Below are 25,230 nucleotides of genomic sequence, written 5' to 3'. Positions count from 1 at the left end.
TTAGGTAATATTAATTTCAACATTTACTAATACGTCATTAAAATCATAAGTTGTATTTGTTAACATTAGTTAATGCACTGTGAACTAACATGAACACACAATGACTAACATTAACTAACATTAACAATGATTAATAAATACTGTAACAATACAGTGTCCTTGATACATATGTTACATGTACTTACCATAGTAATAACAGTAAATTATGCATAATTACATGCAACTAACCCTCAACCAAACCCTAACCCTACCCTAACCCTATAGTAAGCACATGTAGTTCATTAATATTACTCAGTACTTAAATATATAATTACACTGTAACAATGACACCTTAAAATAAAGTGTAACCCAAATGTATTCCTCATTGTTAGTTCATGTTAGTTAATACATTAAATAATGAACCTTATTGTAAAGTGTTACCAATGATTCTTTATTGCTTTAAAAAATGTTATACAGAAAGGGACATGTGGACTTGAGTAATAATGTAAGTAATGATGAGAGGAAAGACTCACCGGGAATGTTGTGAATGGTGATGGCCAGGATGAGAAGAACGACTCGCCGCCAGCTGCTTGCTGATTGGCTCGTCGGATCCTGTGGTTTCGTACTCACTTCCTGTTCCTCTGTATGGCCGGTGTTGGGACCCCGACGTCTCTGATACACCTCTCCATTCTCCACTTTATCTGAAAGAGAAACAGAAAAAGCACGTCAAAAAATATCTTCTCAAACGTCATTTTTGGAGAACAAACACTATCAAGATGCAAATTATCCACTGAAAGGATCAATATAACAACAATTTATTAGTCAATGTTGCAAAATCACATAAATCAGGGTTTCAAATGTATTTAGACCTTGTTAACAGGGTTGTAAACCTCACAGAAAACCAGAAGACAGTAAAACAGCACATACAGTTTGAGGCTGATGATTAATATTTTCTATAACACTTCCTTTCACTGACCGTTTGCTGAAGTCACCTGTATTTATGTGAAATCAAAGCAGATTCACTGTAATAAACAGGAATATAACAGCTGCATTAATGTTGTAATTTCAATTATAAAACAGAATAAATGTCATCTGTAAAGCAGCCCTACAGAAGACCACAGTGCTGTTATTCAGCGGTGTTTAGTTCAGTGTTGATTCAGTTTATTTCAATAACGGTGTCAATGTTGCAAAGTTCTTCAGTTATGAAACGGGTAAAAACTAATGTTAAACTTCAAGGGTCATGAGCCCAACTAAATGCAAACACTGATCTCTATCATGGTGACATCAAAGTTTTTTGCACTTTATTTAAATTAGCATATTTTACTTTAATTTTATGGTTTTTGTTTGGATTTTTGATTTTTTTTTGAAGATGAAGATATTTGATCGTAATAAATCAGGAAACACTTGTGAAATAACAGTGTTTTTTCTGTATATTTAATTTTAAATTAGCATATTTTACTTGCATTTTAGGGTTTTTGTTTGGCAGCCGTCATTTGACCATTTTTTAAAAGATTTTTATTACAATGAAGGTATATGATCGTGATAATTCAGGAAATACCTGCAAAACTTTTACTTTAATGTTTCGGGGGGGGGGGGGGGGGGGGGGTGCCAGTCATTCAACCATTTTATCATTTAACTGTTTTGTTACTGTTTAATTACGGAGTATATTTGTAATTTTACATACATTTTTATGTAATTTAATAAAACAGAAAAAAATACTGTATGAAAAATACAGTAAAATTTTCTGTATAAGAAAATGTGAATTACTGCACTTTGCCATTAATGTCACAATACCTTAAATAACAGCTACATTTTTAATTTACAGATATTATTTGTAATTTGACAGAGTTTTGAGTACAATTTAAAATGAAAGAAAATTTCATTATTATAATTGAATTATTATTTTCTGTAAAATTTGGATTTTTTTTTTTTTTTACAGTGTATAAAGCAGATCTACAGAAGAACCGGAAAGAAAGGACCTGTTTTTGTACCTTGTACATGAAAAATGGCAATGAATTTATCAAACCAAACACAAAGTGAAATATAAACCACCAGTTGTTCAGTCACAGATTGTGCACGTCAGAAAATTACTCTTTTCAATGCATCAAATAAATCAATCATGTCTCTTTACTGTAGTCAAATCATTTTCCCACAATCGATATGAACACGCTGCTAATAATCAGCGGCAGATTGAAACAGAACGACCGACTCTTTTCAAAGCCGATCTGAACTTTTATCTCCTCAAGGACCCTCAAATCTCACACTGGATTTATCCTAGATTTTAAACGGCAATCGTCAAATAATTTCTTTGGATATAAAAAATTATATCCAGAGTGCATCTGAAACTCATGCCACCAATTACCCGTCACTTTAGAGCGTAATTATGTATAGTTTGAATTTCTCTCAACCACACATGGAAGAATATAATGAATGCAGATTACTTGGGTTTAACGGTCATAAGGAGCACATCCGTCATGCGTGATCGGAGCCTATACAGTTTTTGGTCCGGAAAGACGGAAGGAGTTTTTAGATGAGGGCTGAGCTGAGTTCACATGTGGAATATGAAATATAATTTCAGTTAGGAGACTGACGGATTGCTTATGAATAAATCATGAGTGATGGACAACGTGTGAAGGCCGATGCTTCATGAATGGTATCACTGTCACACCACGGGAAACCTGATTTCAACAAGTGCAACATGTTCATGGATCAACATCTTTGTTAACACCGGCGTTTCATTCCAATCGGCGTTTCATTCCAATCGGAATTTGAGGACAAGATGGATGGATGGATGGATGGATGGGTTTAAGTGGGTGGATGATGGATGGATGGATGGATGGTTTAAGTGGGTGGATGGATGATGGATGGATGGATGGATGGATGGATGGATGGATGGATGGATAGGTTTAAGTGGGTGGATGGATGGATGGATGGATGGATGGGTTTAAGTGGGTGGATGATGGATGGATGGATGGATGGGTTTAAGTGGGTGGATGGATGGATGGATGGATGGATGGATGGATGGATGGATGGATGGATGGATGGATGGATGGATGGATGGATGGATGGATGGATGGATGGATGGATGGATGGATGGATGGATGGATGGATGGATGGATGGATGGATGGATGGATGGATGGATGGATGGGTTTAAGTGGATGGATGGATGGATGGATGGATGGATGGATGGGTTTAAGTGGGTGGATGGATGGATGGATGGGTTTAAGTGGGTGGGTGGATGGATGGATGGATGGATGGATGGATGGATGGGTTTAAGTGGATGGATGGATGGATGGATGGATGGGTTTAAGTGGATGGATGGATGGATGGATGGATGGATGGATGGATGGATGGGTTTAAGTGGATGGATGGATGGATGGATGGATGGGTTTAAGTGGATGGATGGATGGATGGGTTTAAGTGGATGGATGGATGGATGGATGGATGGATGGATGGATGGATGGGTTTAAGTGGATGGATGGATGGATGGATGGATGGGTTTAAGTGGATGGATGGATGGATGGATGGATGGATGGATGGATGGATGGATGGATGGATGGATGGGTTTAAGTGGGTGGATGGATGGATGGATGATGGATGGATGGGGTTAAGTGGGTGGATGGATGGATGGATGATGGATGGATGGGGTTAAGTGGGTGGATGGATGGATGGATGGGGTTAAGTGGGTGGATGGATGGATGGATGGGGTTAAGTGGGTGGGTGGATGGATGGATGGATGATGGATGGATGGATGGGTTAAGTGGGTGGATGGATGGATGGATGGGGTTAAGTGGGTGGATGGATGGATGGGTTTAAGTGGGTGGATGGATGGATGGATGGGGTTAAGTGGGTGGATGGATCGATGGGGTTAAGTGGGTGGATGGATGGATGGATGATGGATGGATGGGGTTAAGTGGGTGGATGGATGGATGGATGGATGGATGGGGTTAAGTGGGTGGATGGATGGATGGGGTTAAGTGGGTGGGTGGATGGATGGATGGGGTTAAGTGGGTGGGTGGATGGATGGATGGGTTTAAGTGGGTGGATGGATGGATGGATGGATGGATGGATGGATGGATGGATGGATGGATGGGGTTAAGTGGGTGGATGGATGGATGGATGGATGGGGTTAAGTGGGTGGATGGATGGATGGATGGATGGATGAACGGATGGATGGATGGATGGATGAACGGATGGATGGATGGATGGATGGATGAACGGATGGATGGATGGATGGATGGATGGATGGATGGATGGATGGATGGATGGATGGATGGATGGATGGATGGATGGATGGATGGATGGATGGATGGATGGATGGATGGATGGATGGATGGATGGATGGATGGATGGATGGATGGATGGATGGATGGATGGATATGAATTTAATTTATTTCATAATTCAGCTGGAGTGTAAATCATCCCACCATTTTCAATGATTTGTTGTAAAGTCTCAGGTTGGCCAACACAATATCTCTAAAAAATAACTACATTTAAAAAATCCTAAATAGTCAAAAGAATCTGTCCAAGGCAGCTGCTTTATCCATTATATAATAGGTAGATGCTAAGATGTTGCAATGAAATTCCAGATTGTTAGATTTGAGATGTTTGGCCATGAAGACCTTCCCACAGTGATGCTAGGCGGATGTTGTGGGTGCTTGAGTTGCAATGCAGTTGTTGAAGTGTTTTCGGTGGTTTCTTGCCAAAAACTATCAAACAAGTGCATCTGCAAATCTCTATGATACTCTGGACCCTAGATATGACTCTGTACTTTCCTTGTTTTATCGTCTGCCAGGCAAAAAAATGCTTAGAAAAGTAATAGCACACCCCTTCACAAGCCGTGCAAATTGAGATATCGTTCATGTTCGCAGCTCGCCTTACCAAGCAACACTAATAATTACTTGTTTTATGGATTGTACAAAGCAGAATTGCACTCTCTGTCAGTAACAAACACCAAACCCAATAAACACACACAGCTCCAGCGTCACACACTCAACGAACACAAGGACAAGGAACTTCTCCAGCTTCAACATATCATTTAAACATCATAAAAATGTCACATATAAACCAAAAAATATGAAGAAATATCTTCAACTCAAACATATTATTATTTAAAGTTCAGGACCGCATGCCAGAGAACAGCAGGGCTACAATTTGTGCCGCTCAAACTCTCTCCACGGGCGTCCGGTTCTTCTGTTGATTAATGCTTGTTTGCTGGTTTTCTTGACATTATGCAAATTTCTGTTCAAGCAGATCCATCCCATATCACTTATATATTTGCATAGGCTTCGTTTGGCACCAGGAGGCTCAAATCTGTCTTCAGCAATCAGTCATAAGTCACTTTCTAAAAAAAAAAAAAAGAGAAAGACTAATGTGACAATTTAATAACTCAATAACTGATTAGAGAACTCTCTGGCCTTGAACACTTCATGACGGCGGAGGTGTATAATTAAAATGACTAAAATTTCCAATGCATGCATGAGTGATCTCAAACAACTAAAAACACTTCACTTTTTTAAGGAAATAAGCCTCTTTTGCTCACCAAGGCTGTTTTTGGTACAGTAAAAAAAAAAGTGAAATATTATTACAATGTAAAGTAACTGTTTTCTATGTAAATATATGTTAAACTGTAATTTATTCCTGTGATCAAAGCTGAATTTTCAGCATCATTACTCCAGTCTTCAGTGTCACATGATCCTTCACAAATCACTCCAATATGATGATTTAATGCTCAAGAAACATGTATGATTATTATCAGTGTTGAAAACAGTTGTGCTGCTTCATATTTCTGTGGAAACTGTGATGCACTTTTTTTTCAAGATTCTTTGATAAATAGAAAGTTCAAATGAAAAGCATTTATTTAAAATAGGAAACTTTTGTTACATTATAAATGTCTTGACTATCACTTTTGATTTGCATTGCACCTTTAATGCATCTTCGATAAAACATTTTTTTTAATTAACCCTTTAAGGTACGCACCATGAAAAAAGCAAAGGAAAAAATATTTCTTTGCATTTTTATTCAATTATGATAACAATAACAACAATCAATAGTTTTTTTTATTTTTTTATTAGACCCTACAGTATTTTAGATACAGTCCTCTACCAAACGGTTGAGACGTCTGTTCATAATAAAAGAACAACATTCAGAACAAGTCATATTAAGTGCAATTTCTTGACCAATAAAAAATCTGATGGCTGCTATTAATGGCTCCATAAGTGTGCATAAGTACAGTGTAGAAGTGCATAGTGCGTAAGTGCGTAATGTATAAGTGCATAGTGTATAAGTGTATAATAAAAATAAAAAACTTTCATGGTTTTAAAAGACCTGAAATATAGTGCATCATATTTACTTTTACTTACATACTTTTATGGTGCTTTCGTGTAATTTTTTGGAGCTTGATAACCGCCGCCTGTGGAAAAGTTCAGTTTGAACATCTCCTTGTAAGAATAACAGAACAGTTTACAGATATAATATATTGATCCTGCCAAATACATTATAGTTTAATTCATAAAAATTAATTAAAAAAACATCTAAGCAAAATGTTTTTAACCAGAAAAAGCAGCAGATTTCAGCGCCCTCTACTGGCCACATTTGACCCCGGTTTGGGGTCACTGTAACGACAGTCCACCTCTATCTAATCACACACACACACTCCTTCCTTATCTTTCCCCACAACTCCTCTTCTGTCATACGCCGGAGGATTGTTGAAATCAGAAACGGAATTAACTTAATACTCCACAGGCAGTGTGTACTGTCACACAGAAGTCCCCGATGTGAATATTTAACATCTGTTAGGAGCTTTCTGCTCTTTTGTCCAGTCACTCAAACACAGCCATTACAAGCAATGTCACGTACACACACACACACACACACACACACACACACACACACACACACACACACACACACACACACACACACACCATCTCAGCTGTCAGTCAAGCTGAGAGATCAGCCAGAGGAAAAGAAAGATCTTGTTATAATAACCCACATCCATAATTGATCTCACAAATGTCATCACAGATGTGTTTGATTGAGTATAGAGAAGCGCATACACATATCTATACATCAGACATTGTTGAAAGCCCCATCCATCTCTGTCACTCCACAATCATTTGATGAATGGAGAACCATGTGTCCACAACATCTGAATGCAATAAAACACAAAAATAAATGTTGTGCAAGCTTTCATATATATTAACTGAATGTCAAAAATATAATGCAGATATATCATTACACAATTTATCTATTGTGCATAGAATAGTCTCATAACATATTACGCATATTTAGATAAACAATTTAAATATATTATAGAATGTTTAATAATAAAATGTTTTTCTTATTTTATGTGATATAAATATATTATACATATTTTTTTTTAAATATATTACAAAATATAAATATAAATATATTACATATCCAAGTAGCCAGTCATACAAATTAATATGAAAACCTATAACAACATTATAATTTATCTGTCCGTGAGTTTTGATTCCCACATTGCAATATTTATTTACTTCAAAACAATAATAAACTGTCAATTTAAACATAAAGGCCCCAAAATACTTGAAGCGAAACTGAAGAAGGAACCGGTGGGACGTCATTTTGAACAAAATCAGGCCAAAACGAAGTTCATTTGGTGTTTGTTTCGGCATTTCGAACCAGCTTCCTAAAGTTAACTTCCCGGGAAAAGTTTGCTCCCGCTAGATAAACACCTCTGAACTACTATTGGTCGGCGGTGATGATGATGTCATAGGTGGGTGTGGCTCTGAGGCTCCGCCTTCTGTGAGGTGTAAATCTTCTCTGGTTCATTTCTTCAGTTCAGTCAGACGTCCTCATAAAAACATGAACACACTGGAGAGCCGCTTTATAGTAGAAAATGAAGATGTAAGTCTAACTGAAAGCGACACTAACAGTTTTTTTATGTTTAATACTGTAAAGCTGCTTGCTTTTAAACAATCAATTTTTTATAGTGTTATATAAATAAACGAGACATGACTTTACTGGAGAGCTGAACTGCAGAGCTGGTGCAAACATCCACATCACTGTGATCAGATGCTTTCTGAACGGCTGTTTTCTCATCGCTGTCATGTTTTTGTGTGTGTAATTTTGTTACTGAGAGGAAAGTGCGCAGTACATATTTACATATTTATATTCAGCGGGAGTTGGCGGGATTTTACCCCGAATCGAAGAACGAAAAAACAACAACTGGTAACACTTTCTTTTACAGTGTCCTTGTTATGTTACATGTACTTACCATAGTAATAACAGTAAATTATGCATAATTACATGCAACTAACCCTCAATCAAACCCTAATCCTAACCTAACCCTATAGTAAGAACATGTAGTTGCTTAATATTACTCAGTACTTAAATATATAATTACACTGTAACAATGACACCTTAAAATAAAGTGTAACCCGACAACACTAACCGTGAGTATAGGTGCTGGTCATAAAATTAGAATATCATCAAAAAGTTGATTTATTTCAAGAATTCAACTTAACAGGTGAAACTAATATATTATATAGACTCATTACATGCAAAGTGAGATATTTCAAGCCTTTATTTGTTATAATTTTGATGATTATGGCTTACAGCTTATGAAACCCCCGAAATCAATATTACATGAACTCACACAGTAATTACACAGTGATACCATGGTCATTGAACCAGGTTTTGGTTCTTTTGGCAGTGTGGGCAGGTGCAAATCCTGCTGGAATATGAAGTCAGCATCTCCATAAAGCTTGTCTGCTGAAGGAAGCATGAAGTGCTCTGGAAATGTCCTGGTAGACGGCTGCGTTGAGTGGACAGCACAGTGGACCAACACCAGCCGATGACATGGCTCCCCAAACCAACACAGACTGTGGAAACTTCACACTGGACTTCAAGCATCTTGTGCCTCTCCATTCTTCCTCCAGACTCTGGGACCTTGGTTTCCAAATGAGATGCAAAATTTGCTCTCATCAGAAAAGAGGACTTTGGTCCACTGTGCTTTATTAATTCCAGAGTCAACGCAGCCGTCTACCATGATAACATTTCCAGAGCACTTCATGCTTCCTTCATTTTCCAGCAGGATTTGCACCTGCCCACACTGCCAAAATAACCAAAACCTGGTTCAATGACCATGGTATCACTGTGTAATTACTGTGTGATTTCATGTAATATTTCATGGGTTTCATAAGCTGTAAGCCATAATCATCAAAATCATAACAAATAAAGGCTTGAAATATCTCACTTTGCATGTAATGAGTCTATATAATATATTAGTTTCACCTGTTAAGTTGAATTCTTGAAATAAATCAACTTTTTGATGATATTCTAATTTTATGACCAGCACCTGTATATCGGGGCATTAAAGAAGTACAGAAGCGAAATCATTTGAGGAGCCTACTGTGATTGAACTATCAAAATGTGTTTATATTATCTTATATCTACCGTCACATAAAAAATAGACAAATGCACAAAACGTTCCATTTTTAATATTACTTGTATACATTTATAGAGATGTCATTGCCAGATGACTTTCCAATGCTAATGACCTTGATGATAAAGGCTACGTTTACACGGAAACGATCTGAAGAGAAAACGCAAAAGTGATCACTTTTTATTCTGCGTTTAGACGAGCGTTATGGGGGGGAAATCTGCGTGCATATGGTGACGCAAAAGTGTGTGAAATTTAATGTAGTATGCACTCCAGACGGCTACGTGGCAATGTGAAGCACTGATCGGTGCCTTCACTGTCTAGCAGACTTTTGCGTTTTTACCGTTTAGACGGAAACGCGACGGTGGAGCGTTTTTAAGATTTCCACTCTGGAGGGTGGTTTCACTTTTTTGCGTTTTTAAGCCCCAAAAACATCGTCGCCGTCTAAATGAAAGGCACATCTGATTAAATATTTGTAGCGTTCTCGTGTAAACAGGGCCAAAGTCATGTCGTCTTACCCTGTCATAAGTTCAGAATACAAACAATACCCTGTTCATTTGCAGTAACTTGAGATAGCACAATGCAATTTATTAGCACAATCCTTGTCTGAGAGAACGCTGTGTCGCTGCGTTTCTAAAAGGAAACAGCATTCGAGTCCAAACTGCATTTCATAAGCTCTTTATGAGTCTCAGCTGGTAAAAATACCATCATATGTATAAACATACGAGCGCATTAAGTTCAGAACAAAGCATTGTTTTGTTTTGGATGTTCTGTCACAAAATATGTCATAAAAGCCATTATGTTGTTTTGTAACTTTGGGTTCAGTCTTAAAAAAGCGAACCAGAACTACATGTATTATTTTCCTTTTTGGTCTAGATCAAAAGAATATAATGAGCTTGAAACATTTACAATCTTAATCGAGATAGCACAATGCAATTTATAAGCACAGCCCTTGTCTGAGAGAACACTGTGATAGATATTTCACCTTTCTGAAATGAAACAGCACTGAGGTCCAAAGCGCAGTCTTGATAACGCAGTGATCCTGTGCATCCTCCCTATGAGGCTCAGCTGCCATAGAAACACACGTCATACCCATGCATACATTCATACTGTATATTCATCATGCAGTCTAAGCGTGTGTATTCATGGATTCACGCCACCAGTATTTTCTCTGCATAATGCAGAAGCTTTCTGTTAACACAGAGGAGAGTGACGAAAGTAAAGAGCACACGCTGCTTTTAACCTCATCTCACCTTATATGTGCTTATGTGATCAGGCATTGAAAACGAGAAACGTTACACATGCCATTATGAAGAAAAGCACACCGAGATCTGTATTCATTAGACCTGCGGTCGTTCTGAACGAACACGCTGCCCTTGAGGCTTTCACGTCTTTGTTTCTGATTGTGTCTGCAGGACAAAACTACTTTAAATCATTCCTTTTCAATGAGGAAAGATGATGCAATGTGGGCAATCAGTCAATGTTTTATTATTATTATTATTTTGTGTAGAATTAAATTAAACTGAAATGCATTTCATGACTGTAAAACCAAACTAATGGTGTGTTCACACCTGGCAGGTTTGGTTCGATTAAAATTAACTCTGGTGCGATTGCTCTGTTTCTGCAGTTAATTTGAATAAGTGTGAACGCTGGCATCTAAACCCACCAAACAAGCGGCCTATAAAAAGATGGGTCTCTGTCCACTAATTTAAGCAGGGGAATAAATAAACAGAGGAGATAACAAGAGACAGGTGGAGATGATTAAGCGTCATAGAAACAAACAAATGATAGCTATGGCAACAATCAAGGATAATTATGGGAACAAACAACGCAGAAATGGAAACAAAGGAAACAGGAACAAATAACAGGAGATGAAACACTGAAACAAGGAGACCAGGAAATGCACTTCAAAATAAAAGTCCCACACAACACAAAACAGGGAAAACAAGACAGATCGAACCTTTTCAGGGGGTCTCGGTCCACTTCCAAATGAACTCTGGTGCGGTTCGACTGAAATATGAAGGCGACACGGACCAAAGACATCTAAACGAACCAAAAACAGGACGTGATGTCACAAGATGTGACCCTAAAAAGGACAGAATCATCATAGTCGAGATGTTGCCTATTACAGTTCAGTTCTTGTCAGAACCACCCATAACTCATTAAAGCAGAACTATACAGCTTTGCCGATTTCATTGCTGTTTTCTCGCTTTTTGCTCGCGGGTTTCTCTATAGAGCTCCCCCTACAGCTTCGGAATAGATATTTGACAACACTGTCGTCAAAACTCGTTGGCGACTCTCCCCCCTCCCATCTTCTCCCGCTGGTCATGTGCATTTGTTTTCAAAGAACCCGGCGAACGCACGGAGCCATGTCCACTGAGGTATGTATGATACACAGAAGGCTAGCAAATAAATGTTTAGATAGTGTATGTGTGCAGTGCCGTAAAGCAATTCGTTACATCGCGAGACCTGATATCACGCGATACTTCCTGACGCTGAGGCCGGCGGCCCAAAGTTGCAAGTGTGGTTTTTCCGCTCACAGGCGCTCGGGGGGTGCGAGAAGACCACCAATTTAACCCGAAAAATGTCATATAACCATTCCAATGACTCCGAAGCTGTTTGGTTAAGGTAAAAAAAGTTACTTAGTTCACCTTTAAGAGAATAGGGACAACTCTTTTAGACCATGCGCCGGGAGCGCCAACCATTTTTCCCGTCGTCAAACTAGTAAAAGTGGATTCGGACACTCCCTAAAGCCTGGTTCACACGGGCCGATTTTAAAATTGTCGGCCGATTTTCCAAACCTGAGAGACCCCACACACGGGGATAAAAAAATCACGGGTCTAACAGTTATGGTCGTACAGTGTGTGGTGCGCAGCCATACGGCAAAATCAACACATCACACACGAACCCATTTGACTCCCGAGCATTCCCAGATCATACGGGAAATCGCGCAAAATACCTCGAGATCAAACGTGACTTCAGAGTAAACAATCATGTCGGACGAAGAGGATGCAGTGGCAATAGTTTGTAGTTTGTTTTTAACCGAAAAAAAACGTTATCAAAAGAAAAGGCGATGATCTCTGCATCCACCGGACTTTCTGGTGCGCAATGCCGCCGGCTGTTTTGATTATATTTCCCGGAGTTTCCTCGCCGCCTCGTCACCTCGCTTTCTTATTGGCTACACTCCACAGTCCACAGGCTGCGTGCTCGGGGGACACCACACACGAGAAGAAATCGGGCCAAATAAATCCAACATGTTGGATATCCCCGATTTGAGATCGGAGCGGTCCCGACGTCCTTCCGAGCAGACGAGAGCAGCCTTAACACACCACACACGGCAGGAATATCTGATCAGATTATTTTACGATAATCGGAGCATCCTTAAGATTGTCGGAAGGGGTGAATCGGGGCTAAAATCGGCCTAATTATCCTGCCGTGTGAACCAGGCTTAAGTGAACTGGCGCCGTGCGCTTTAGACCATACGCTTAGATCGTTAAAATAGGGCCCTCAGTCTTAAAAATGACAGTGTGAACGCCAAGCGAACCATAACTACATATATTATTTTCCATTGTGGTCCAGATCAAAAGAATATAATAAGCTTGAAACATTAACAATCTTCCATGAAAATGCCACTAGACAGCAATAACACTAAACTACAATAAAAAAATGGCCTGAACTAAACTAAAACTACAATTATACAGTACAAACTAATTTGAAAAAAATGACATTTGAAAAAACTAAATGAAAAATTCAAAACAATCAACTTGTGTCCAGTGATGCGGTTACTTCAATTACATGCAAATGAGCAATATATGATGCATCATGCACAGCACAAAATGATTTCCTCTGCATACAATGTTCATTCCTAGCAGCATGAAATTTCTCATCAAACAGAACAATATGATGTTTTGTGTTCAGGTTTTCACAAGCGATGCCCAGTTACACAGACCTATGAACCTCCAGCTGTCGGTGTGAATGTGACACAGGTTTTTATCTCATCGAATTATCAAGTTGCGTTTGGTTAGCCCTTGGTGTCACGTGTCATTGACTGCAGTATAAACACCGCAACACAAACTCACACACTCACATCACGTACACAAAGCCCTGACCTTCAGCTATCTGAAAAACACTTCTAGAGATGTTTGACGTCAAATCATAAGTGTCATTTCACAGGGATTTGATTTCCATTTTCTAAGTGAAAACGTGTTTAGGGAAAGGCTTTGTGTTCCATCTATCCATCCATTACATATATATATACATATACACACACACATACACACAGTCAAGTCAAGTCACCTCTACTTATATAGCGCTTTTTGCAATACAAATTGTATCAAAGCAGCTTCACAGTGATAACATGATAATAATACAACAAAGTTTGTTTCTAGAAGAAAATTGCGTCATCGTCCACCTTAAGTAAGGCAGATCAATAATATTATTGTAGCCAAGGCAACAGACACACACACACACACACACACACACACACTGCAATTGATAATATGCATCACCATTGGGAATTCATCTCTCATCATCAGAGGCTTATGATAAGAATCAAAATACCTCAATAATTGCATGAGCTGATTCCTCAAGATCTGATATCCCATGATCGTCCTGATGTAATTAAAATCAAATTATATTAAAACAATTTTAAAAAAAATCCAATGCAGGAATCTCCTACTAAACAACTATCGACCTCGTTGGCAAATTGAATCAGTCATTTCAGTGGCAGAATAAAGAAGCTCCAAAGCTCACGGTTCTGCATTTTCCTTCAAGTACTAAAGCCTGTTCATGTTTGGCATCAGCTCAAATGTGTTCAACTCAACAGAAAATTGAATTCATTATTAATATGCAAATATGAAGGGAGAAGACGGGGGAATTATAGTATAACTAAACCATCCTTTTTCAGTCATTTTTACACGGTTGATATGACGTACTCAGTGTGCATATTTCTGTAAAATGATATTACATTGCTTCTATAGCAACACTTTCACAGTGAAATGCGCAGTGAGTGACGCTAAAAGCACGTTCAGTTTGATCTGAAACAGATGATCGTGAATCTGGCACTTTTATTACATCGGTTTGTTGAAAGTATCGCAACAGTTTGTCCGGTGAGTGACACTAAAAGCTTTGAAAATGACGCAGCACTGACACTTAACCTGGCCGATAGTGTTAAGCAAACCAGAGATAAAAACATATTTGCTGGAGAAACCGTGCAATTTTAGTCTTTGAGCTCTTTCATCGTGACTGGTGTTTCACAAGAGCTGCTGAGAGAGTTCACTACGGCTGAAAACACACACATATGTGATGCAAATGTCAAAATGTGTTAGTTTACAAATCATGCACTATGGGGAAAAGAGTGTTCAGCTCATAACAGTGTTGTGCAAGGAACATTTTTAAGCAATAATCTGCTCCTATAATCATAATGGAGACTGCAGAGAATTGTATGTATAGGTACGGTTGGCAGAAACGCTTTCCAGGTTAGTGTTAAATTGTTGAAAGATACTAGAGTTTAGTTTTGGGGCGTTTAGCAGCACGAACACTAGATCTTAGCTGTGAAATGTCAAGCACACATTCAGAGACGGGGAATTACAATACATCACTACACACACGAGCAGGTGAAATTACCAGAGGTCTCTGAGCAGCTCGTAACATCTGCCATTCACTCCAGATGGGTTTTTGTCTGCACATATTTTAACATAATGTGAACAACATGAAAGAGAACTAATTATTCAATTACTGCAGCATAATAAACAGTCTAAGCAAACATCTCTGGTATTTTGAGAATGGAAAAGAACATGCATGTTTTTTTGTGTGTTTTTTTTGCAATAATATTCTGAATAATTGTTTACTCTATGAAGCCTTTAAGAGTTTTTTTTTTTTGTGTGTGTGTGTGTGTGTGTGTGTGTGTGTGTGTGTGTGTGTGTGTGTGTGTGTGTGTGTGTGTGTTTAAACAGTTATTTACTGTAATAGTTAAGACTATATTTGACAGGTAAACTGTTCCAGGTCAAGCACACGAAGAACAATCATGTTTTTTTTTTTTTTTTGCAATAATATTCTGAATAATTGTTTACTCTATGAAGCATTTAAGAGTTTGTGTGTGTGTGTGTGTGTGTGTGTGTGTGTGTGTGTGTGTGTGTGTGTGTGTGTGTGTGTGTGTGTGTGTGTGTGTGTGTGTGTGTGTGTGTGTGTAAACAGTTATTTACTGTAATAGTTAAGACTTGACAGGTAAACTGTTCCAGGTCAAGCACACGAAGAACAATCATGTTTTTTTTGTTTTTTTTTGCAATAATATTCTGAATAATTGTTGAAGCATTACTCTATGAACTACGGAAGAGGATTAGGGCCAAGCAATAATAAAATAAATAAAACCATCTCGAGATTAAAGTCATTATAATGCAAGATTAAACTCGTTAAATTTCGAGAGAAAAAAGTCGAAACACAATATCGATTTTTTTCTCGAAATTGAACGCGTTTTTTTCTCGAAACACGACTTTGTTCTCGAAATGTAATGAGTTTATTCTCAAGATTGTATTTCGACTTTTTTTTCTCGAAATTTAACACGTTTTTTCTCGAAACACAACGACTTTATTCCCGAAATGTAATGAGTTTATTCTCAAGATTGTATTTCGACTTTTTTTTCTCGAAATTTTACGAGTTTAATTTCGCATTATAATGACTTTAAATCACGAGATGGTTTTATTTTATTTTTTTTATTATTGCTTGGCCCTAATCAATGAACTCTATGAAGCATTTACATTTTTTTTTATTTTAAGTTTTTTTTTAATAAAAGCTATTTACCGTGACTGCCAAAGTAGGACAATATTTATTTATTTTTTACCAACCAATCGGATTTTAGGTTTTTGACTGGAGTTATTTACTGTAATAGACTATATTTGAAAGGTAAACTAGTTCCAGGTCCATCCAGGAACAAACATACTACTTGCCAAAGTAATATATGTGACCCTGGACCACGTCACCAGTCACGAATCGCACAAGTATATCTGTGGCAATAGCCAACAATACATTGTATGGGTCAAAATTATCGATTTTTCTTTTATGCCAAAAATCATTAGGATATTAAGTAAAGATCATGTTCCATGAAGATATTTTGTAAATTTCCTACCGTAAATATATAAAACATGTATTTTTGTGAGTGGATGCAGCACATTCGTGAACATAAATGAACAACTTTAAAGGCGATTTTCTCAATGTTTATATTTTATTGCACCTTCAGATTCCAGATTTACAAAGTTCATATATATATATACCTATGCCTATTGCTTTTCTTGCTCCATTTGCCAAATGCTACATGCATTTGCCAAGATCTCTTACCTTGAGGCAATCATGATGACACTGTTTGTTTACTGTGTTTACTGAAGGCCTGCTGTTAGTGCAATATGAAAAATGTACATGTGGTGAAGGCGGCCAAGTTACGATCGGCACGAGCAGCTCTTCATATCTCCATCCCGAACGCTGCAGAAAACCCTCAGTAATGGAAGACACTGAGCCGGAGAGAACAACAGATAATGCCCATCTATTCAGGCCTGTTGTGTTTCTCGGCAAACACTCCTCCTGATGATCTCCACCTCCATCTTTACCTTCAAATACTATCTCTCATAACGAGACGAGCCTCAGGGGAATCTCTCACAGAACACAATAAGAGAATAAACAGCAAATATTCCCAGCACTTTATAAACCCCGACGCGGGGAGAATCAGACGTGCAAACACAACTTCAGGCGGACCGCGACCACAAACATGATATTTTCCCGTCGAGCAAATAGAGAAGGACTGGGATTTTTCCAATTACTTAGTAAATAATTCAACAGTCGTATTTTCATTTTCCATAATTATTTTAGGACTGTTTTCGGCTGCTTAGCCTTTAAGATTTCAGCCGCGTGTAAACACACTCGTCACATCTGGAAAGAAGCAGGTCCGTTGTAGTCTTTAACATCTGCAATATTCAATAACAGCCTCTTTGATTCTGAAAGACTCCGTAGGATTAATTCATTAAAGCTATGAGAAAAATAATTAACTCCTAAATTGTGTTGAAACAAATGAAGAATCAATCAATTTATCAAATCTTAAATAAATAAACATTTATCTTTAAAAAACAAATGTAGTATATATATATATATTTAAATGAATGAATAAATTTAATAATTAATTAATTTAAAATGATATGGCAAATAGAGTAATAAATAGAGTAATAGAGAGAGAGAGAGAGAGAGAGAGAGAGAGAGAGGGAGAGAGAGTGTGAGTGAGTGTGTGTGTGAGTGAGTGAGTGAGTGAGTGAGAGAGAGAGAGTGAGAGAGTGAGAGAGTGAGTGAGAGAGTGAGAGTGAGTGAGTGAGTGAGTGAGTGAGTGAGTGAGTGAGTGAGTGAGTGAGTGAGTGAGTGAGTGAGTGAGAGAGTGAGAGTGAGTGAGAGTGAGTGAGAGAGAGAGTGTGTGTGAGTGAGTGAGTGAGTGAGTGAGTGAGTGAGTGAGTGAGTGAGTGAGTGAGTGAGTGAGTGTGAGTGAGAGAGAGAGTGTGTGTGAGTGAGTGAGTGAGTGAGTGAGTGAGTGAGTGAGTGAGTGAGTGAGTGAGTGAGTGAGTGAGTGAGTGAGTGAGTGAGTGAGTGAGTGAGTGAGAGTGAGTGAGAGAGAGAGTGTGAGTGAGTGAGTGAGTGAGTGTGAGTGAGTGAGTGAGTGAGAGAGAGAGAGAGAGAGAGAGAGAGAGAGAGAGAGAGAGAGAGAGAGAGAGAGAGAGAGAGAGAGAGAGAGAGAGAGAGAGAGAGAGAGAGAAAGATATATATAGCCCTTTATCCATTTGTCATTCAAGATTTCTTTTCTATATAACTGTAAACTTTTGTCTAAAACTCAGGATGGCCAAATGTAGCTTTTATCCCCAAGATTTAATATTAAATGAAACGACACAAAAGCATCCCAGTGTTCTGTGCGCAGTGTGTGTCGGTTCTGCTCTCAGGCTCCTCCAGCACTGCAGTTTCACACTGATCTCAGGTCAGTGAACCAGAGTCTGGTGCTGGAAAAGACAAGTGCAGTGCTGAGAGAGAGACCACAGCAGTACCGACACACACACACACACACACACACACACACACACAACCAACACCAGACTCACAAAAACAGCAGCACAGTTTATGCGGAGTAAGAAATGGCAATCAGACATCTTCACTTCGACACCACACACCTCTCTCCACTTCTGGACATGTCTGATGGATGATGTGCACTGGGATGGCTGAGAGGAAAATCACCCATAAAGGAAAACACACAATAATCAGCAGTTTTATGATAATACAGCGTATGAAGCCTCTATACAAAATGCATTATTAAAGGTATTCTTAATGGATTCAAAATGCATTTTAAATAACTCTAACCACAGTTATAATACATTATATTTATTTCCTATTGTTTGGGAAACAGTATAATTTATTGAATAATATATTGAAACAATTGACCAACATTAACTCCCTATATTATATTATGTATTATCTTTAAAGGAACACGCTGACTTTTTGGGTATTTGACTTTTTATCTTATTCACCGTATCCAGAGTTAGATAAGTCCATACATGCCCTTCTCATCTCCGTGCGTGCCGTAACTCTGTCTGACGCACCCACCGCTAGCCTAGCTTAGCACAAAGACTGGAGGTAAATGGCTCCAGCTAGCATACAGCTCCCAATAAGTGACAAAATAACGCCAACATTTTCCTATTTACATGATGTGAGTAAATCACTCCGCAGAAGTAGCAGTGCTTCGCCTTCTGAGAATATAGTTCCCTGTATGTGTACGGTTAGAAGATGGCTGATTCTCATGTGACCTTGTTGTTTGTACACGCTGTGACTATACACATCACATCATGTAAATAGGAAAATGTTGGCGTTATTTTGTCACTTATTGGGAACAGTATGCTAGCTGGAGCCATTTACCTCCAGTCTTTGTGCTAAGCTAGGCTAGCGGTGGGTGGCTCAGACAGAGTTACGGCACACACAGAGATGAGAAGGGTATGTATGGACTTATCTAACTCTAGGGGATACGGTGAATAAGATAAAGCCCCAAAAGGTCAGCGTGTTCCTTTAACCCTCTGGTCTTCAGTCAATTTAGATCGATTTGCGAAAACATTTTTTTTTTTTACTATTTTACTTAATTGAAATGGTAAACGTTTTGTGGCACTTGCTATAAACTCAAAAAAAGAAAACCATGGACAAAAAGCTAAATGGTCTTAAAAAACATTCACACTTATGATCTACTTGGTCCAAATATGAAAAATATAAAAAAATATAGAGCCATTTTTGTATGTACAATCAACAAATCAGCAATGATAAAGTAGTCATTGAGAAGTCTAAATATATATCCACATGAAAAGCCTAATAAAAGTAAGTAATTATGTCTGAAAATACTTGTATAATCGTTTAGGGAACACACACAATGATATTACAATGATTTTCTTTATGTCTCTCACCAGATTGCACCAATACACTTTCCTTGCGTTGGAGTTTAAATCACTTATCTCAATTTTTAACTGAAATGTATGTTTTTCTAATGTAATTTGTACTTTATTTATATACAGTAGAAATTAATGGTGCATAATTTAGAGGTGAGTGTAATATAGTACTATGAAATCCCCTATAAATACAAAAAATATATAATTGAAACAAAACATAGTACATTAATTTCAATGCCACGAATGCATTGAAAAAAAGATGCTATGCTTTTTGTCTTCGTCCTGTTTTGACCGATGCGATCAGTGAGGTATACTAATACTAATCTATTTGACACCTTATACTAATGTTAGAGGAGTCAAATTAACTGGTTAATAACGCATTTACATTTATTAACAAATATATTTAACATGTTATGATGTGCTATGAGACATTACGAATACCTTCATAATAAATTGCATATATATACAGGCTTCATGGAAACTGATTTGTTCGTGTTTGGAGATCAATCATCAGGAGAAACAGAGTTGAGAATAGCGGCACATGATAGAGAGTCAGAAACACCATATCCTTTTAAACCCTTTATCTGATCGTGTGCAAACACAGAATATGTGCAGAGCTGCGGGTGAATTAAGGTAGTCTTCAGCAACAGATGATGAAGAAGCCGCTCTCAGCCTGTAATGTGCTGGGAGACATCATGGCTGCAGGCGCTGGTCAGATATAATAACCTCCTATCAGTCTTCATTTCATGCTGGATAACCGACTCCAGTCCCGACACACACACACCTGAGATCCTCCCTCGCTCACTTTATAGCGGAGCTCTGTGAACTCTCCAAAGCCTCACGTTTAGCACTGATCAAACTAAATATTAAATCAGCAGATTGCTTTTATATTCGTTTTATTTGAGTTTGCAATTTATGTACCAAAATTTGGGATGCATATAAATATTGTTTGAAAAAAATATTTTAGAAATAAATATAATAATCATCAAAGTAAAACCGACAAAATTAATAAAAGCAATTTGCAAAATAAGCTGACACTCAGTTGAAGCTAATTTGGAATAATGTTATTATTGGAAAAAAAATAAGATTAAACATTATATCATGAATAAATAAATACTTAAATATCATTTATTTACCTATAAATTAAATAAATTATAAATAAAATAATCAATTTTTTTTAGATACATACATAAATGAATAATACATTCATTTTATTAACTTGTTCACTTATTTAAGTAACCATCATTTATTTAATGAAATAAGTTATTAAAATAAAACTATTTATTATTTGTAGTATTGTTTCAATGTTTGTTTATACAGTTACTTGAACTCATAAATAAATAAATTTCACTTTTATTTATTTATTGAAAAATTATATATTTTTTCTAGTACCGCTAGAATTTATAATAAATAAATAAATAAATAATACATTTAACGTGAAACAAAAACGTGATAATTACACCAAACTGACAGTCAATTTACCCATTTCCTTGAATAAGCTTTATATTACATATATCTAAATGATGTCTTCATCGTGCGGTTCTCTGTGAGCGTGGAGATGCTGATAATGTCTTCGAGCGCCTGGAGCTGTCAGTCAGATGACACGCGTTCCACTCGTTCAGCATGTCATATTTTCACACTCGTTTAGCTCTGATAATTAGACTGTGGATTCTGCCTCAGGAGTTAGAGCTGTACAGCTTTTCACAACGTTCTCTCTAACACAGCGAGTTAATAAACCCATGTTTTATGAGTCATTTGAACCACATAAAAGCTATAATGCTTAATGGGTGAAGAAGAATAGTCATTCCAGTTTCTGCATGATGGAATATTCAGAACAGCTGATATAAGTCTGGTATTATGCATTAATGCCACCAGATATGCCAAATATGAATCCCTTTAGTGAATTCTTCTGAATTATTGTAATGATTTAAATAATAAAATCAGCCCTGAAAAAAAAAAACTGATTTTTGGGCACGTTTTATTCCATTCATATATATATATATATTCAAAAGTTTGGGGTCAGTAAGAATTTTAATTTTATTTTTGGGGGAAATAAATAAAATAAATCAATACTTTTATTCATCAAGTATGAGTTAAACTGATCAAAAGTTACAGTAAAGACATTTAAAATGTTAGAAAATATTCTATTTTAAATAAATGCTGTTCTTTTGAACTTTCTATTCATCAAAGAATTTTGAAAAAAAAATTGTACACAACTGTCTTCAACATTGAAAATAATAATTCATGTTTTTTTAGCATAAAATCATCATATTAGAATGATTTCTGAAGGATCATGTGACACTGAAGGCTGGAGTAATGATGCTGAAAATTCAGCTTTATCACAGGAATAAATTACATTTTAAAATATATTAAAATAGAAAACAGTCATTTTAAATTGTCATAATATTTCACAATATATATTTATTTTTTTATCAAATAAATGCAGCCTTGGTGAGCAGAAGAGACTTCTTTTAAAAACATTAAAAAATCTTACCGATCTAAAACTTTTGACGAGTGTATATATAATGCCATTCATTTTATTCCATGCATTTTAATATTTTCTGTCTTTATTGTTACCATAAATATCACCTAAAGCACCGCATGCGTCTGATCCGCCTGTGCTCTTCTCATGGTGGTAAACCTCAAAAGTTGCATGGTAATATTTCCATAAATAATGCATTAAGCACCACTTGCGATAAGTGTGTGTTCCTTCTGTGCTCTATTAATGGCAAAAAGCAATTTTTGAAAGGAGACCCACCACCAGCACTTCCTAGCACACACTACATTTAAAGAGACATAAGAGAAACAATAAAGTCTCAGAAGAGCCCAGAGAAAACCCTAAAAAAGTGAGCTTGCCCATTACAAAGATCCAGGAATGTGATTCAGAAGCGTGAGGAAAGCCGACAGGAGCCCGGAGAGAGCCATCACACAGCTGACACACATCTTACACGTGAGAGAAGAGAGTGGGATCGTGAAGAAGAGCTTGCCTGAGTGAACTCCTGCTCTACCTATCCTGATGGACATCTGCTCCTCCTCATCCTCCTCTTCCTCGCACAGGCCAGCCAGAGAGCTCTTCTTCTTCTTCTTCTTATCAGACGGCAGAGCCAGAGCCATGTGAGGGTCCGACACGATACCCTGCAAAAAACAATCAAACGGACAGATATAAACACATTCCAAAAGGCATTGAAATGTGAACTATTGAATGAGATCTCATCTTTAATAAATAAATAAATAAAAATGTGTGACATGCTGCATCAGTGCCTTTGAAAAGCATTGCACTGTGTTTTTGCTTTAAGGCAAAGTGACACGATTTGTCAAGATGTCAACCAAGAAAATATATCCCTACGCAAACACAGAATGCCTGTGGGGTTTCAAGTCACAGATATCGACCTATAAATATTTTTTTATTTTTTTTATTTTTTCTTTAGAAAAAGATTAGCTTTTGAAAACAGAAGCACAGTGAAATTGCAGGCATCCATTTCAGAGCTGCCATTAATAAAGATCCTCGGGCTGTTGCGTTCGCTCTGAATAAGTAAAGGCACAGAGAGAGATGTGACATTAAGAAGTCAACACGGGGTACAAGCCATCGCAAAACAAAAACATACAAGCCGCCAGGCTGAGACCGAGCTGAATAATGGATGACACACTGAGAAATGTTTACCATATCTTTGCATTTTAATATGAACCACAAATAGATTATATAATCACACTGTACGAATGACTGGCCATTTAAAGCAAAGACAATTCTACTCTGCAAACAATATTTTGCACAGCCTAACGCGGGGTTAAATGTAACGCGGGGTTAAATATAACACGGAGCTTTCACACAGTTAGTCAGGGTCAGGTTGTGTTTCCGCTCGGTTTCTCTCGCTGCCAGAAGACGGTCTCCCGCGGGTTTGAGGAAAGTTTTGATAAGATTTCGTGAAGATTCTGGACGAAGAGTGTTTTGACACCATGCAAGTACATTTTCTCATCATACGTTTTTTTCCGGTTTCTGAGTTGTGTGTGTACGTCACCAAACCTCACTTTATATGACCTTAATCACTGTCTTGTTGGCTAAAACAGCACCGCTCTGAAACATATCAGCAACTCCTAGCAACTGTGAGCTCGGCTTAAACTGTGTTTTACACAGCGGGGTTAGTCGTAGCTCAGTGTTACAGCCGCCAGTACAGCGATAATGACACGAGAACAGGGAGACACACAACTTTTCAGCTTTGAGTATTTATTTATATATTTATTTTGCCACATTTAACTGTGTTGGACTTTCACAAACAATGTTGGAATTTAAATGTCAAAGTATGATTTTTTTCACATTTGTTAACTATGCATTGATCACTTGTTTATTTATTAAAAATATATAGCCTGTTTTTCATGCCATAAACCCTTTAAAATGTGATTTTGAGCTCGTTTTTATTATTATTACTGTTATTAATAATAATAATAATAATTGTGCATGCAGCTGCCACACACAAATATAATTCAATTGCAATTACAATATTTGATGATTTTATTTATTTATTTATTGCAAAACTGTGCAGCCCTTTCCTATATCTCTATCCATGATATTGATCTTTCCTATATCTCTATCCATGATATTGATCCATAATAGAAGGATGTTTGGATGAGGGATGGATGTATGGATATCTATCTATACAGATGTACAAACAATATCAAACTATACAGATAAAATAGTCCTGAATTATGTGTGTTACACACAAGTGTTACAACTAACCCTCTGTCTGTTACAGTTAACCCCGCATATGGGGCAAGTTGTCACATTTGCACTTCTGTCACTTTCAGTGCAACTATGAAAATGTTAGATCCATTCAAGTGTTCATTTGTAGCAGAGATGTGTATTTTGCTTGTGTAAAAAAAAAAATCAAAAAAATGTAATCTAGCTTAATTATTTGTTTAATAATTGAGCCAAAACCTAAATGTATTAGGTTGAGCCCCTCGTTCCCCTGTGTGGCAAACCATGCTGGAGTCACATTATCAGCAGATATGAACATAACTGCAGACAAAACAACACTTCTGTTCTGAAACTGCACATGCGTATCTTCCACTAGAGCGGAGGAGACGCTGTGTTTTATACTGATTATTTGCTCTTTATGGGTAAGAGTATAATACACTGTTATTATACACTATTCAAACATTATTGTTACTATACACTATTCAAACATTATTGTTATTATTATTATTATTATGAACTGTTATTATTACTATTTAATGTAATAAATATATACCTTTTTTTATGTGCAATCTCCCGCGTTCCATTCTCTCAATTATCTATTCATTTGTCCTGTCAATATGGGTCAACAACATCAGATGTAAAGATAATATTCATATATTTACTTTATACACTGGTAAATATTGCATTCGGA

The 25,230-nt window shown here is 37.2% G+C and overlaps 1 protein-coding gene across 2 annotated transcripts in view; it reads right to left on the bottom strand.

Moving 5' to 3' along the window:
• The window catches only part of slc39a11 (solute carrier family 39, member 11), a 163,831-nt gene that overhangs the window by 52,989 nt on the left and 85,612 nt on the right, over window positions 1-25,230 (bottom strand). Inside the window, exons 5-6 of one of the 2 annotated variants that reach the window (XM_082152173.1) lie at window positions 22,837-22,984; window positions 513-680 (exon numbers count right to left, since the gene is read on the bottom strand). In XM_082152173.1, coding sequence (XP_082008299.1) covers window positions 513-680; window positions 22,837-22,984 — 316 coding nt within the window. The remainder of the gene's footprint in view (window positions 1-512; window positions 681-22,836; window positions 22,985-25,230) is intronic. The other variant, XM_082152174.1, reaches the window with a different exon arrangement.

The sequence above is a fragment of the Leuciscus leuciscus genome, assembly GCF_965113295.1.
Source record: "Leuciscus leuciscus genome assembly, chromosome: 21".
NCBI classification, from domain to species: domain Eukaryota; kingdom Metazoa; phylum Chordata; class Actinopteri; order Cypriniformes; family Leuciscidae; genus Leuciscus; species Leuciscus leuciscus.
This window is presented reverse-complemented; position numbering and strand designations above follow the sequence as displayed.